The 17,436-nt window shown below is 37.0% G+C and overlaps 1 protein-coding gene across 10 annotated transcripts in view; it reads left to right on the plus strand.

Annotated features, from left to right (window-relative positions):
* TEX2 (testis expressed 2) overlaps positions 1–17,436 on the plus strand; it is a 102,185-nt gene that overhangs the window by 25,203 nt on the left and 59,546 nt on the right. For 5 of the 10 annotated variants that reach the window (XM_039326842.1, XM_039326840.1, XM_039326844.1 and 2 more), the window contains exon 2: positions 2,191–2,374. The exons of 3 other annotated variants lie outside the window; for them this stretch is intronic. Coding sequence is in view for 1 of the 7 variants with exons in the window: in XM_039326838.1 (XP_039182772.1) it covers positions 2,500–2,518 (19 nt within the window). In the remaining 6 variants the exon portion in view is untranslated. Of the gene's footprint in view, positions 1–2,190; positions 2,375–2,432; positions 2,456–2,494; positions 2,519–17,436 lie in introns of those variants that run through there. 2 more of the 10 variants (XM_039326845.1, XM_039326838.1) reach the window with 2 other exon arrangements.

Below are 17,436 nucleotides of genomic sequence, written 5' to 3' on the forward strand. Positions count from 1 at the left end.
TTTGTCTTTCTTATCATCTGGGGTATTATGTGGAAGGTGCTTGTCTGTCTGAATTCCAAAGTCCCAGAGATTTAGAATCTCTTAACTGTAAAAGCACAATGTTTAGCCTATGACTTTATCTTTTATTTCTCCAGCAGGAAGTAGACTGTTAAACGTACTTAGCTGAAATCATTTACAACTATTGAAATAAGAAAACATAACCAAATAAAGATTAGACAAATCTATTCTATCAATGTTTTTAAAATACTTTGATGTGGAAAATCCTATCTATTGAAGTATTTTTGAATGAAGAAGCAGCAATATGTAAATAAAAATCCAAAATTTGTACAGCCTTTGAGTTTTATATTTGTTTTTCTTGTGTTCCACACAGTGACAGTATTCTTTAATTGTTTAATTCCCAGACATTTTTTTCTGAGAGAAGCTCAGAATAGAGTATTTGCTTTGCCATTTAATTCATAAGTGCTCATGGCTAAGGCTTTCAGATTTGTTCCGTAAAAGCCAGTGGAATGTTGGGTTGAGTAATCCTCTTACATAAATTTTAAGGAAAGTTCTAACGAGAACATAAAACCACAGAATAAAAGAACAAAGAAAGAGATTAAAAAGTGAAAGAAAAGATAAAAAGAACTAGAAAGATCTTCCAATTTCCTTTGTAGCAAATATAATTACATAGTTAACTCTTATTCTGTGATTACAAGAATCAAGATCACAAAAGTATTAGTACCACCTTATAAAACCCTAGTAAGACCACACCTGGAGTACTGCAGCCAAGTTTGGTCCACAGAAAAGATGTTGAGAGTTTGAAAAAAATTCAGAGAAGAGCAACTAAGATAATCAAATGCCTGGAGACTAAAATATACGAAGAATGGCTGCGGGTCTTGGGTTTGGCTAGTCTAAAGAAAAGAAGAAATAGCAGTATTCCAGTATTTGAGGGGCTGCCACAAAGAAGAGGGAGTCACGTTATTCTCCAAAGCACCAGAGGGCAGGACAAGAAACAATGGTTGGAAACTGATCAAAGAGAGAAGCAACCTGGAATTAAGGAGAAACTTTCTGACAATGAGGACAATTAACCAGTAGAATAGTTTGCCTCCAGAAATCGTGGATGCTCCATCACTGGAGTTTTTTTAAGAGACTGGACAGTCACTTGTCTGAGATGTATAGGTTCTCCTACTTGAGCAGGGGGCTGGACTAGAAGACCTCCAAGGTCCCTTCCAGATTCTATCTTACCCTACCCTACCCTACCCTATCCTTTCCTGTTGAATTGAGTTGAATTGAGTTGAGTAATTCTCCAGAGGGAAACACAGCTATCCTCTCACCTGTGCAACTTGTGATCTTTTGTTTTATGGATAGGAAACTGGCTTGTTCATATTAACCCAGACATGACCAATTGGAAAACATCTCTTTTCCCAGAATTGCCAGTTACTCAATGAAAATGTAGCCTACACATTAACACATTTCTCTGGGAATCCTGCCTCTTGTTATATTTTATGAGCATGACATTGAAAGAGGTTTTTAGTCAGAAGTGTGAAAGTAGAAATCATGGATAAATTCATGATTGTTATAGAAAGATTTCATTTTATATAAGAGGGTTTATTTTCCAAATAGGGCAGCCTTTCTCATTGGCTTACCTTAGAAATAACATTGCTATATCTCATAGGATGTTTAGGCAACTCGTTTAGGTTAAGATATTGAACTAGGATCAGGGAGACTTGAGTTCAAGTCTACAGTCATGGAAACTCGGTGTGTGGCTGGGGTCAGTCATTCTTTCTTAGGCCTTCCAACTTCATAGGGTAGCTATTAAGGGAAGCTTGGGTGCAGGGGGGGAGAGAGATGTGCAATTTTGCTCCCTTGAGCTCATGAAAGAAATGTGAGATATAAACTTAAGCAAATAAGAAGCAAAAACATAATAACTAGCAGAAGCATAAGAGGAACAAATAAATGTTTTTAATTACTTTTGGCTCCTAGGATCATAACATGGATACACTTAGAACAGTCATTGTGTGTCTTTCACAGTGCACATTCAGAGGAAGCATTCAAGCTAATAGCCTTATCTGACTGTGTCTTTAATATTTCATGTCCTAATTTGTGTGCTTTCAGATGGTTTTGTGTACTAAAGAGACTAATTGCCAGTTCAAACCTCCCTTGATTAATCCTAAATTTCCAGCTCCTTTACTGTTTTTTTTTTTTTTTCAGATGCACTTGGGACATTTTTCTTTTTTGAAAAACTAAAGGATATCTAAAGGAAGAAAAGGCCAAGCTGAAACAAAGAGCTCTCATATTCTGCCAAGAAAGCATCTGTGAGATCCTTAATACTCATTCAAAAATAATGGCCTGAAAATTACAAAAGATGTTAATTACAGAATACAGTTTCATAAAGGTGAATTCTAACAACTAAGCGGTTGATTAATTATACAAAACAAGCTCTCCTAAAACTGTTGCCTGTCCGGTAGAGATTAAGGCAAGTTTGGAACTAATGAAATGAAATGTCTTTCCCAGTAGCTTATGCGGCATTTATCAATAGGTACGTTAGCTTTGGGATCTTTCTTCCTCCAAGGCAAAACAAAGTCCATAGAGATTTAGCCTATCATTGAGCCCTATATTTAAATTATTTTTTTATGATGATTTTGAGTGGTTCAGTGCTAAATGGATTCTACATTACACTAAGCCATAGTTTGTTTAACCGCTGTTTATTCAATAACCTGCAGTTGGGCATACTGTATATAACAGGCTACATCATGAATGAGCCAACTACAGCAATGCTATATTAGTGCAACTTGGAATCCATTTGGAGCTTCACTGCTATGAAAACTGTTGAGCTATTGTTATATGAGGAATTGGAAGCACTTTTGCATTCTCTGTGACCTTTCCAGCACATCTTGTGATTTCCTTGTGAATTTGAAGAAGATAGATATATTTCTATGTCTTTCTGTCTCCTCTTTTGGACTGACATTTCCCAGATAGAAATCATGACCTTTAAACCTATTGATGTTTTCCATCTTGCTCTTGGTCAACAAAAAAAAAAAGTACTGAAAAGAATCAAGAACTCTATTCACTGATCTGTAGTGGTTGAAATGGAACTGCTAGGGCTAGAAAATCCTGTGAGAACTGACCTTTATAGTAATTTAATGAGTGATGTTATCTGTAAGTTCAGGATTCTTGGAGGCAAACAAATGAATTGCAGGTTAGTTGCTAACAATGTGTCCCCATTAGATATGCAACAGTTCAAAATCCGCGCTGTCAGCCCCCTCTACCTCAAAGATCCTGCAGGAGAAGGGCAGTATGGACAATTGTGGGGTCTGGCAGGCAAGAGCTATGAACCATAAACACAAAACTTTCACTGTGTCTCTGCATAACAGATACAGTGCCCTTGCTGACCTTAATAGGGACACTAAGGAAACAGGTCAAGGTAGTTGTGCTGATGATAACTCAAATAAGCTGGGGATCGTGGTCCAAGATGAAGAAATTGTTTTGGATAGGGGAAAGTGTGAATCAGGCATTACACATGCAAGAAGAGCAAGACATCCAAAAAGAGAAGCCACCTTCTGGTTGTGATTCAATTATAAGGGATGTAAATTTAGGAAAGGATATGGAGGTTTCAAAAAAGGACTGGTGTCTTCCAGAGGACTGGAAAATAGCTGATGTAGTTCCCATCTTCAAAAATATGGGGTTGCCACAAAGAAGAGGGAGTCAAGCTATTCTCCAAAGCACCTGAAGGCAGGACAAGAAGCAACGGATGGAAACTAACCAAAGAGAGAAGCAACTTAGAACTAAGGAGAAACTTCCTGACAGTTAGAACAATTAACCAATGGAACAACCTGCCTCCAGAAGCTGTGAATACTCCAACACTGGAAGTTTTTAAGAAGAGATTGGAGAGCCATTTGTCTGAAATGGTATAGGGCCATAGGCCTATAGAGTTTCCTGCCTGAGCAGGGGGTTGGACTAGTCACTAGATGACCTCCCAGATCCCTTCCAACATCATCATCATCATCATTATTATTATTATTATCATCATCATTATTATTATCATTATTATTATTGTTGTTATTCAGTTGAACCACTAGTATTTACAGTGTGATAGATGAACTTTTAAAAACTTTGTTGGTAATTGATGTGAACACTGCATCTGAAAATATTCAGGGTGCTTCAGAATGAAACTGAATTCACTTTTGTGACTTTTAATATTGAAGATCCTAATAGATAAGTTTTCTTTAATTAGAAAAATTATAAAAGATAAAGGAATGGAAAAAAGAATGTTGTCGTTCAAAAAGTTTTGGACTATTGATTCTTGTCTTTTTCTCCCTGATAATGATGGATGCACAGTAGATCATAAAGAAGTATCATATTAAACATTTATCAGTATAATCAAACTATGTACAACTTTTTAAAAAGCTGAAGACTATATTATTTAAAGGTGGTTGGTGGGGCTAGAACAAAAACTAAATTGGAATTAATTCAAAAGTGATCTAAAAAGATGCAGTCCCAAAAGGAAGATACATTTCAGAATGTATCTTCAGCTTGTAGATCTGTGCATGCAGGTAGTCCTCGACATATGATCACAACTTGGCCCAGACTTTTCGTTGCTAAGCAAGGCAGTTGTTAAGAGCCCCCCCCCCTTTGAGGTAGATGGGCAGTTTAGAAATAGGAAATATAAATATAAAATAAATAAAATAAGTGAATAGTGTCCAATTTTTTGCCACAGTTGTTAAGCGAATCATGTGGTTAAGTGAATTAACATTGCTTGTTGGAAGGTCACAAGTGTCGGTCACATGACCCCATGATGCTGCAACCATTGTAAATACATGCCAGTTGCCAAGTGCCTACATTTTGATCATGTAACTCTTTGGATGTTGCAATGGTCATAAGTGCGAGGACTAGTCATATGTAACTTTTTCAATGCCATTGTATGGTAAGTTAGAACAATTACAGAATGGGTGGTTATAAGTTGAGGACTACCTGATAGGACTAAGCTATGAAGAGAGGATTTTACACACTCTGATTTGGTTTAACTTTGAATAGATGCTCATTAAAACACTAGATTGACTAGATGAAGATGAGAACAAAAACAAGTCTTTAATAATTCTACAAAGGTATATGATTTTATTTAAGCCAGAACTTGGGAGTTTGGGTTTCCATATATAGTGAACTGAATAGATATTGTGGATCTTGACATTCATGTTTTTAAATTTTGATTTGCTGAATTGATAAAAGGTTGGGCAGTGAATTGAAGGCACCCAGCCATTGCAGTCTAATTTTCCCAAACTGATAGTAAGCAAAGAAATTCTGAATAAAGATTCAGCAACCAGAGTGGAAGCAATTGTCAAAAGGGAAGCGAAAATAGAGAGAAAGGAGCATGAAGCAATACTACGCTAAATTTAATTTGCTATGAACTATTACTTTGTAATACATGTGGGGGAAAATAATTTGTCCCTGAGGGTGACTGGTTACTCTTAGGGTGGATATTGGTTTATTTGGGGGGTTTCTTTGAAAAGCAGTAAAGTCAAAACATTGCTATTTTATGTGTTACATGCTCTTAAGAAAAGTATGTCATGAACAAAGTGCCTTTACTTATATTTATAAGCAGCTGTAGGAAAGTTTGTTTTCCTCTAATACTAGAACAAAAATTGACAACATCCAAAATTATGTCAAACATAATGTATACAGCGAGGGGAAAAATTATTGATCCCCTGCTGATTTTTTACGTTTGCCCACTGACTAAGAAATGATCAGTCTATAATTTTAATGATAGGTTTATTTTAATAGTGCACAAAAACAGAAAAACAATCAAAATGTCCAGGTGATAAAAATGTGTCCTTTATACTGTCCCATACTATCTAATCTATGTATTAAGATTACCAGAGACGTGTTTTCTCAAATCTTAATTTATAGTGTTATTACAGATTGGCATTGGAGTCAAATAAATAAAAAGTATTATTTATTTGTTTGTTTGTTTGTTTGTTTATAATTCTTTTGGGATCAGTTTGAAAAGGTGAAGTCATATTACATGAACCAGAATTTTAGCGCTGAATTCTGCACATTGAACTTTCTTGTTTCAGTAGCAGCCTTCTGTTTTTCACGAATCAGCCTAGAGATGAACAGATTATTCTAGTCCAAACAAGACAAACAACTAACCAACGTTGACTAAGGGAATTCTGAACTACTGAGATCTATACAGTTGTCCTTCACTTATAACCATTCAATTAGTGACCGTTCAATCTCTTTCCACGTGAGCAGAAAGGAAACCACTCCAATAGCAGAGGAACAAAAGATCAACTCCTAATAGACAACATGATCTTGGAAAACTGCAAGAGAAGGAAGATCAACCTGAATGTGGCATGGATTGACTAGAAAAAGGCATTCGACTCTCTGCCAATAACTGGATAATCAAGTGCCTAGAAATAACAAGTCAGTAGAAACATCAGAAAGTTTGTGCAAAGATCGATGACACAATGGAAGAGACAGTTGCAGGTCAATGGTGAGAGACTGGGAGAGGTTAATATCAAGAGAGGAATATTTCAAGGAGATTCATTATCACCACTACTATTTGTTATTGCACTATTTTCTCTGTCAACAATACTGAATAACTCAGGACATGGCTATCAAACATCAAAAACATCTGCCACACTATCCCACCTCCTTTACATGGATGATCTGAAGTTATATAGAAAAAAATCATCTGAAATAGAATTGCTGCTCAACACTATCCGTATATCTAACCAAGAGATTGCAATGGAATTTGACTTGGATAAATGTGCCACACTTATTATCAAACAAGGAAAAATAGTGAAAACTGAAGGAATCAAGATGCCCCATGAAAATAACATTAAGAGTCTAGATGAGGAAGATTACTTGGGTATCCTTCAAGGTGACAACATCAAGCACACTGAAGTAAAGAAAAATATTAGAGTTGAATACATTAGGAGAATGAAGATGTTAAAGTCCAAACTCAATGGAAGCAATACCATGAAGGCAATCAACACCTGGGAAATTCCAGTCATTAGATACACAGCTGGAATAGTGGACTGGACTCAAGCAGAACTAAAAGCAATAGATAAGAAGACCAGAAAAATAATGAATCATGCCCTTCATCCACACAGTGACATTGACAGACTCTATCTACCAAGGCAAATAAGTGGATGTGGAATGTTGCAAGTACATCAGATGGTTGAAGAAGAAAAAATGGAGAGACCAAACTGGCCTACAACAAAGACGAAATGAACAGAATGGAGGCATGGGAAGACAAAGCACTACATGGCCAGTATATTAAAGAAATAGCTGGAAAGCAGATAATAACAAGACCTGGCAATGGTTAAGAATAGGAAAGTTGAAGAAAGAGATCAAGGGACTAATTCTGGCTGCACAAGATCAAGCCTTAAGGACAAATGCATACAAAGTCAAAATTGAAAAGACAGCAACAGACAGTAGGTGCCACCTATGCAAAGAAGCAGAAGAAACAGTGGACCACCTGGTAAACTGACTACAAGCAGCGGCATGACAAAGTAGCAACAATGGTGCACTGGAAAATCTGCAAGAAATATCATTTGCCTATAAGCAGCAGCTGGTGGGATCATAAAATAGAGAAAGTCATAAAAATGATAAAGTTAAATTGCTCTGGTACTTTAGAATTCAAACAGACAAGCACCTAACACCCCGGACTTAACAATTGTCAATAAGAAAAACAAAAAAGTCTGGATAGTGGACATAGCAGTGCCTGGAGACCGCAGAATGAACGAGAAAGAACTGGAGAAGATAATAAAATACAAAGACCTACAAATAGAAATAAAATGTCTGTAGCAAAGGCAAGCAAGGGTAGTACCAATAGTAATAAATGCCTTGGGTGCAATCCCAAAACAACTAGAGCACCACTTGAACACCATTGGCATTGACAAATTCGTCCTTAATCAATTGTAAAAGGCGGTCTTACTAGGAACTGCTTCCATCCTATGAAGATATCTATAATACCATCAAACATCCACATCTGTCTATCCCAGGTCCTTGGTAAGGACTCGATAGATAGACAAAAATGCCAAATCCAGTCTGAACATCTGGCTGACTGTGCGATTATGGATCATTGCACAGTCAGCCAGATGTTCAGACTGGATTTGGCATTTTGTCTACCTATCGAGTCCTTACCCAGGACCTGGGATAGGCAGATGTGGATGTTTGATGGTATTACAGATATCGTTGCAGGATGGAAGCAGTTCCTAGTAAGGCCACCTTTTGCAATTGACTAATAGCGAATTTGTCAATGCCAATGGTGTTCAAGTGGTGCTCCACTTGTTTTGGGATTTCACCCAAGGAGCCTATTACTATTGGTACTACCCTTGCTTGCTTTTGCCACAGTCTTTCTATTTCTATTTGTAGGTCTTTGTATTTTGTTATCTTCTCCAGTTCTTTCTGTCTATTCTGCTGTCTCCAGGCACTGCCACGTCCACTATCCAGACTTTTTTGTCTTTCTTATCGACAATTGTTAAGTCTGGGGTGTTATGCTGCAGGTGCTTGGCTGTTTGAATTCTGAAGTCCCAGAGCAGCTTAATTTTATAATTTTCTATGACTTTCTCTATTTTATGATCCCACCAGCTGCTGCTTATAGGCAAATGATATTTCTTGCAGATCTTCCAATGCACCATTGTTGCTACTTTGTCATGCCGCTGCTTGTAATCAGTCTGTGCAATCTTCTTGCAACAGCTTACCAGGTGGTCCACTGTTTCTTCAGCTTCTTTGCATAGGCGGCACTTACTGTCTGTTGCTGTCTTCTCAATTTTGACTTTATATGCATTTGTCCTTAAGGCTTGGTCTTGTGCAGCCAGAATTAGGCCCTCGGTCTCCTTCAATTTTCCTGCTCTTAGCCATTGCCAGGTCTTGTTATTATCTGCTTTTCCAGCTATTTTTTTTAAATGTATTGGCCATGTAGTGCTTTGTCTTCCCATGCCTCTATTCTGTTCTTCATTTGGTCTTTCTTGTAGGCCAGTTTGGTCTCTCCAGTAGTCAGTAAGCCTTCCTGATATACTAATTTCAGTGCATCTTCATCATTGTTCTTCAGATATTCTTCCAAAGCCATTTTTTCTTCTTCAACCATCTGATGTACTTGTAGCATTCCACGCCCACCTATTTGCCTTGGTAGATAAAGTCTGTCAATGTCACTATGTGGATGAAGGGCATGATTCATTGTCATTATTTTTCTGGTCTTCCTATCCATTGCTTTTAGTTCTGCTTGAGTCCAGTCCACTATTCCAGTTGTGTATCTAATGACTGGAATTGCCCAGGTGTTGATTGCCTTTATGGTATTTCCTCCATTGAGTTTGGATTTTAAGATCTTCTTCACTCTCTTGATGTATTCACCTCTAATCTTTTTCTTGACTTCAGTGTGCTTGATGTTGTCAGCTTGAAGGATACCCAAATATTTTTAGTAATCATCCTCATCCAGACTCTTAATGTTATTTTCGTGGGGCATCTTGATGCCTTCAGTTTTCACTATTTTTCCTTGTTTGATAGTAAGTGTGACACATTTGTCCAAGCCAAACTCCATAGCGATATCTTGGCTATATATATGGACAGTGTTGAGCAGCGATTCTATTTCAGATGATGTTTTTCCATACAGCTTCAGATCATCCATGTAAAAGAGATGGGATAGTCTGGCAGATGTTTTTGATGTTTGATAGCCATGTCCTGAGTTATTCAGTATTGTTGACAGAGGAAACAGTGCAATAACTATTATAATAATAATTATTTATTATTAAACAATTATTATTATTATTATTATTATTATTATTATTATTATTACGTTGGAAGGGATCTTGGAGGTCATCTAGTCCAACCCCCTGCTCATGCAGGAAACCCTATACCATTTCAGACAAATGGCTGTCCAGTTTTTTCTTAAAAACTTGCAGTGTTGGAGCATTCACAACTTCTGGAGGCAGGTTGTTCCACTGATTAATTGTTCTGATTGTCAGGAAATTTCTCCTTAGTTCTAGGTTGCTTCTCTCTTTGATTATTTTCCATCCATTGCTTCTTGTCCTGCCATCAGGCGCTTTGGAGAATAGCTTGACTCCCTCTTCTTTGTGGCAGCCCCTGAGATATTGGAACACTGCTATCATGTCACCCCTCGTCCTTCTCTTCAAAAAATTTAAAAGTTTTTAATCACTAGCTTCTAATTATTGCTTATTAAATTTTGCTTAGCAGGGTGAACACAGAGCATTTTCCAAATTGTGTAAAGCTTCTGATCAGCTCTATTTTTCAAAGCTTATATTATGTTTTCAGAACATAGCTGAAATATTTGATGGAGCTTTATGGATTTTTTTCTTTTGACTGCATTCTTCTGCACAATGGTATTAATCGGTTAAGATTGAGCACAGGGTAGAAGATATTTTGCCAAAAAGGCAAAGATTAAGACAGAATCTTATTTCCTTTGTGGGTTCTTAACAGTATTTTGCAGGGGTCTGTCATTTCTGTCTATTTAAAAAAAAAAGTCTTTATGGTTTGAATCATTTGTTTATGCTGACACCTTTGCAATGGGACAGTAACTGGATAACTTTGTTTTCAAAAGGTTAATCAGGGTTGAAGGTGCTTAGATGAGAGATCATCACACACACACACACAAATCCTACAGTTGTTGACTATACTGGGAAATTGAAGACATACTCTGAAGAAGGCAGAAGCAAAAGTACTTCCTAAAATTGTCAAGAAAACTATATAGGTGTATCCATGAAGGCATGAAGAATTGTTTGATTTTCACTTTATTTCATTCTCATGAAAAAAATGATACCTGCTTCTAGGTCTGCAGGACCTCACTGTATTGGTTGAATAGGTTGTATGTATACCTACTTCTTCATTGTGAAACTTACTTTGTGTAACTTTGTGAAGAGTTGTATGTGCTGTCACCAGTTTTGACAGAGTGCCTAGCTGTGTTTTTTCCATTCTTTGGTTATATACAGTGTAATTATTGTTCAGTAGTACTTTTGTAGTTAATAAAGTCTTTGTAATCTATCCAGAAACGTAACTAATGTAAGAACATAGTTGCTAGGTTGAAGTGGGGATTTTTTTAAGTGGCTGGTAGCAAGGTCACACGTATGTGCGTGTATAGTACTGATGGAGAGCTGGTAAGGTGGATTTCTGGCCCCCTTTTTTTCTGAAAGAATTGATTTTTGAAAAGTTTTTTCACTGTCCAAGTTTAACACTCTTGTTTCTTGCCAAAGTGAATGGGAAATTGCACTGCTCGTGCAGTGTTTACTATTGTTGACTACTGAATTTCTTGGGAGAGGGGCCTGAGCAGCATGAAAAGATCAAGGTCACAATACATTGGACCAGTTTGTAAATAGTTTGGTCCTGTGTACAAGTCAAAATACAAAACTTGAACAATAAAGGTCTTAAGTATGAAACTTGACATTCACGTTCAACATGCAAAAAGGACAATGATGCCTACACAAATATTATTTTCCAAAATATTAATGTAATAGAAATTCTTTGTCTAGAAAGCCCTATCATCAGAAGTGACAATCGGGAAATTCTTTTTTTAACAGTTATGGCACTGAAAGAGTTGCTAGAAAAGGCAGACCGAGATTACATTCATTTATTCAGATTTTTATTATTCCTTAGTTTAATGATTGTGGATCTCTCTCCTTCCTACTGGGAGAGCTCAATTCAAACTTCAGTGTAAGACAGTGCTGTGTGAATTAGCCCAGATAAATGGCATTCTCAATCTTTTTTTCATATCATGAAATCTGAAGATTTCAATTCTGTTTTCAACTGCCTGTTCTGAATTTAGGGCTGTTGTTTATTTAAAGTAGCGATCCTCAATTTGGTGTTTTCCAACTATGTTCGAATATAAACTTCATAACTCCCGGCCAGTGTTGGAGAGCACTGTGGGGATAAAAAGCCAGGATTGTGGACAAGGATGAAATTGACTAAGTTATAGTTGTCCTGGTTAAGGTTTGGACATAATAGTTAATTCATACACTGTATTAAAACATGTCTGCTTTGACTTAGCATGATGTTTAGTTGCAAATGAAATAGCTTATGATTACATTCGGAGGGAACGTGAAGCCCACTGGAGGGAAGAATTGTACATGCAATGATTAACCATAGTTTAAGAAGTATATTTTATTCTAGGTTATTGTGCTTACTTATCTCTTTTTTTCTTTAAAAACTGTTGAAATGAATAAAAAGTAAGTGCCACACTTGCATTGTTTCTGGTTCACTCCCAGCACCAGGCTTTTAGTGAATTCTATCTGCGGATGTTCATGCATTAATACAATTCTCTTTTGGGGGGGGAGGGGAGAGGCTAGTTTCTGTGTGAGCAGCTGCTCATATTTACATTTCCACTTAATTTGTCAACCGATTGCACCAGTGTCATAATCCTAGGGAAGCTTATATATAAAATTTGAAATATCCAGCAGAACCCCAAAGCTGCAATTTGTAGCTCTGCTAGTTACAGGTTGAATGAATCCTTAATACTTAAATTGGTAGGCAACTAATAATGCCTTTGCTAATTGCAGAGTTTGGTTTCCAAAGGTAAGCTTTACATACACTCTGCATTCTGAGTCAAGAAGCTATAGGCAGCACCTGAAGCGCAGTCAGGCTTGAGATCAGCGGTTGAGGTGAGGATATTGCCATGAAAACAAATTAAAAATGCACAAATTATGGTTTAGAAGGGATGATTTATGACACTTTGGTCTTAAACTGCAGACTTCATTAATCTGACATCCTCCATAATTGTTGGATTTCAATTCCCAAATTAAAATTTCAGATATTAAATAGAGCTGTGAAATATTTATATCCCTAAAATGGAAATGTATTTTGTAGAGATAATTCATTAATTTTCTTTAGTCTGCCAGCACCGGCTCAGCAGTACACATTAATTTGTAGATTAAAACAGCTCATTTTGATCATCTTACCTATTATGTCTAGCTTTCTCACTTGTTTATGCCAAGCTTCAGATAGGATTCTTGTGGGAAACGTGTGGTTATTTTTCAGAAAATAATGAATTGAAAAGTCTTTATATAATTGTTGTATGATATGAGGACTTGACTAGTTGCAGCTTCTACTTTCAGTATCCTGAAATTTAGTCTGAAAGGTTTGTAAAGGAGCACTTTAATGCTTGAGAGGATGTGGCATAGGAAAGTTGATTGTAATCCCAAGAGTAATTTACTGCAAACTTCATGTAGAAGTAATTTCTAGTTTTGGATGGTTGCATATGGGAAGTTCAAAATAGCTCTGATAAAAGCGTATTTTTATTTATAAAATAAATCAAGCTGAATTTTTCTCTTGGAACATTTATAACTTTGAAATGTATACTTTACTCTGGATGGTAAAGGAACAGAATAATCTGGTTTTTTTCAGAGAAACATTGAGGGCTCATTCATTTAGCTGCTTTAATATATTTTTCCTGAGTTTGTAAGACAACACAAAATGTAATTTGTTCTGTGTGTGCTCCTTCAAGTCAGTTTTGAATTCCTGGTCACTGCCCAGATTAGTCCCTGCAGTTTTCTAGGCAAGGTTTTTTAGAAGTGATTTGCCCTTATCTTTTTCTAGGCCTGAGAGAGTGTGACTGGCCCAAGGTCATCCAGCTGGCTTCATATCTAAGACAGGATTAGAACTCATAGTCTCCTTGTTTCTGGCCTTATTCCTTAACCAAACTGGCTCTCTAAATTGTTCTGTTCCGCAGAGGGAGCAAAACTCAGCCATTAATATCTCATTACTGTGGTGTAAACAGGGAAAGGTTTATGCTGAGGCAGTGGTTAGAATGCAGTATCGCCGTATTGCAGACTAACTCTGCCAACTGCCAGCAGTTCAATCCTCACTGGCTCAAGGTTGACTCAGCCTTCCATCCTCCAAGGTTGGTAGAATGAAGACCCAGCTTGTTGCGGGCAATAGACTGACTGTAAACGGCTCAGATGGTGCTGTAAAGCACTATAAAGTGATCTATAAGTTTTAGTGCTATTGCTATCACTGTGGCTGCCATTAAAGTGCCAAAAATCCTGCACACAGAAGAGAAGATGGGGAACAATCAAAAGTACCCCTTTAGCACAATAATATAAGCATGAAACTATAGGCTAAGTAGGATGGGACAAAGGCAGCATCGTATGGTTAGCACCACAGATTTTGAGCAACAGTTAATGGGATCTGTGACTGAGAAAAATAGAGGTACAAGAGTGACATAAGGCAAGTATCCCTTATAGGATGCCCTTCAGATGTGTTGCAATCACACAATCTAAAATTTTCCAGTTAGGTTAGGAAAAAAGCTATCTGGGGGCAAAATCCAGTTCTGTTGCTAAACCCGGGGAATCAGAATGGTTTCTTTCTCTGCATAATACACAGATTTTTGGTGCCCAGGCATTCTTCCAGACACTTGCTGCCAGATTTTCATCCTCCCCTATATGAGAATGTATTTGTTTTCACATTCAAGTGGGTGTGTTGATGATGGTGACAGCAAAGTGCAAACATCTAGCTCATTGTTCTTTTCCTCACAGTGGGTGCAGTACAGGCAAACCTTGTGTTTTTCTAAAACATTTCTATTATAGCAGGCCAGTTCATGGCATTTGTATAAGCTGTAGTAGCTCCAGCTGCTGGCTTCATAATTCAGTATGGTATTCTTATGTTTGTCATTAAGGGTTTAAAAAAGTCAACGTAAGACCTTTCCCTGGTTACACCTAACATGTACAGATATCTCCTGGTGATATTTCTCTATTGTGTCTCTATAACGTTGCTTTTATCTTGTCCCCAGCCCTGATTGAGATAGGTTTAAATTGTCCTTAGCTGTGTTGGTAATGAGGTGTAATTTTCCTCTCCTTCTAGCACCATCCACTCCTTTGAATTGGCAGTGATTTAAAACAGAGGCAACAGAATGCAGAAAGAGTATCAGCAATAGGAACAAACATTTTCATTTTCCAAGATGGGCAGATGACATTTTGACTCAGTTGGAGTAAGCCCAATAGCTTCAAAACTTGCTTGAGTAAGAAGCTTTCCTCTTGATTGTAACTCTTGCTACTCCCTCATAGGATTTCAGAGAAGGTTACTGGGGAACACAGAATTCAATAGAGTGAAAGTAATTTTAAAAGGCCATCAAGAGAAATTACTTGCAAAGAACAAGAAGACATTTTACTTTATGAAGCTAGCAGTGCTAAGCACAGCTTGTACAAAAAAAATAAAAATAAATCAAAGAAATAAAAGAAACCAGTAGGACAATGATGGGTAAGGGTGAAAAACACACTGCCATGTCTCTAATTCCTATTACCAATCTGAAGGGTGATCACCTAGAGGAAAAGAACATTGTGGTGCCTGCTGCAAAAAGATTTGGTACTGAAGCATTGTTTTCTACTTTTTGCTATAATTCATAATGGTAAGAAAGAGTTAAAAATGGTGCAATCATTTACTGTTTCCTTCAGAAGCAGATGAGCAAGGAAGGATAGTGATAATTGATTTTCCTTAGCTTGAGATGTTCCGAGTTTTGCTAGAAAGAGCTGAAGAAATTTCTATACCCTCTATAATGGTAAGTAAACAGGTGAAGCACCTTCATATATACTATGAAAAGACACCTGGACATTTTGTATGTATGTATGGGCTCAATTTTGGGCTCAATTTTGGGCTTAATTATGGTCATAAGTCGACGACTACCTGTACATTCTTTGATGTCAAGAGTGAAACAGTGACATTAACTCAGTTAATACCAAGAAATGCAGTGTGAGCACTAGTAAAACCATGATGGGGAGGTAAGCTGTCTCTTACATACAAGAACCAAGCTTTCTATTGTGCTCTATGATCTGCAGAATTATTTTGTGATCAAGAACTTGTGTCTATATTAGCTTAGACTAGGCTTTCTCACTTCCAATCCTCTTACTTTTAGTTTATGTCTTTAGATTGTAAGACTGAGGATAGAGGCTGACTTATTCATGCAGCTGCTTAAAGAATTAGTAAATATGCCTTAAGTGAGTGAATAAAGAGCAGGCCAAAAGCTCGTTAATTAGGCAATTGAAATATTAAACTGGTTTTTCAATAAGGTCAGGAAATAGGAGATGATGATTAAGGTGGTTTTTGAAGATTTGTTTCCTCCCCTTCTGAGAACAGTTTTAAAAAAATTATAATTACAAGAAAGCAGTTTTTAGTAATATGCACTCATGATAGTTTTTATTAAAGCTGTACTCTGTTCAAATAATAGGACCTCAATCCTAGTTGGTAAATAGCAATAGCACTTAGACTTATATACTGCTTCACAGTGCTTTATAGCCCTGTCTAAGCAGTTTACAGAGTCAGCATATGGCCCCCGGTAATCTGGATCCTCATTTTACCCACCTCGGAAGGATGGAAGGCTGAGTCAACCTTGAGACCTGGTGAGATTTGAACTGCCAAACTACTGGCAATCGGCAGTCAGTAGAATTAGCCTGCAATACTGTATTCTAACCACTGCAAGACCATCATGCATCGATCCTAATATACATTCTTGCAATCTGTTAGTCTTATTTAATTTTATTTAAACTTAATTAAAAAAACTCTTCAGCATTTCCTATTTGCATTTAATGATGGCACAAACATGTCCTGACAACCTTCCCCCCCCCCATCATGTATTTACTATATAACTTTGGTTTCGTCTTATGGATGAGGCAGCCTTAAGTCGCCCTTAGCAGTATCAGTATTAAAGTATGTTTTTTCCATATTCCATTTTGCCCAAGAGCAGCAAGGAGAGATATGAAATCTGTTTGGCTTTGTCACTCATTGCCTTGGAGAGGATTCTTGAGGCACAAGTGGCACTCCTTCTTCCTTCAGATGAGATTCCTCCAATTCACCACAAATATCCAGTTATAGATCTGGTTCACATGTCACACGAATGAACAGACACACTGAATGGATCGGTGCCGCTTACTGTTGACTTCTTTTATGAGTATTGAATCATTTAATTCTGGATGTACTTCTTGTTTGTACTAGACATTTTAAAGATAAAATTTGAAATAGGCCCAATAATTTATTTTAAAAAATTGATTCTACTACAAACCCCAAAGCTAAAAAATGAGGTCTCCATCCATTTGTAATAGCTACCTCACCACCAGCAGCAGCCCACTGACATCCCAAAAAGGATTAGGTGAAGTTTCAGGCCATCAAAAATGGTTGATTCAGTGAACTATTGTTTGATTCTTTGCCCTCACCCAGCACAATGATGTTCCTTTAACAGGAAATAAGAATGTTGGTGCTATAAAGTTCTTTAAAGGTTGAGAATGACTGTTTATTTTTTTTTTTTCCATAGTAGCTAGAAGAGAGGAATCAGGCTTTTCAGGAAAGAATGGAGAATCGATCAATGAATAAGCATAGGTTTCGTGTCAATTTTAAAAATTAGTTGAATAACTTCAGAGGATAGCTATCAGAAAGATACAGAAGACATCCAAATCCTAATTAAACCCCACATTTATAATTATTAAGAGTTATGAAGAAATAGGTGTAATTTTAAATGAACTT

Source organism: Crotalus tigris, unplaced genomic scaffold, assembly GCF_016545835.1.
Source record: "Crotalus tigris isolate CLP2741 ecotype Arizona unplaced genomic scaffold, ASM1654583v1 scf7180000024345.2110221, whole genome shotgun sequence".
In the NCBI taxonomy this organism is placed as follows: domain Eukaryota; kingdom Metazoa; phylum Chordata; class Lepidosauria; order Squamata; family Viperidae; genus Crotalus; species Crotalus tigris.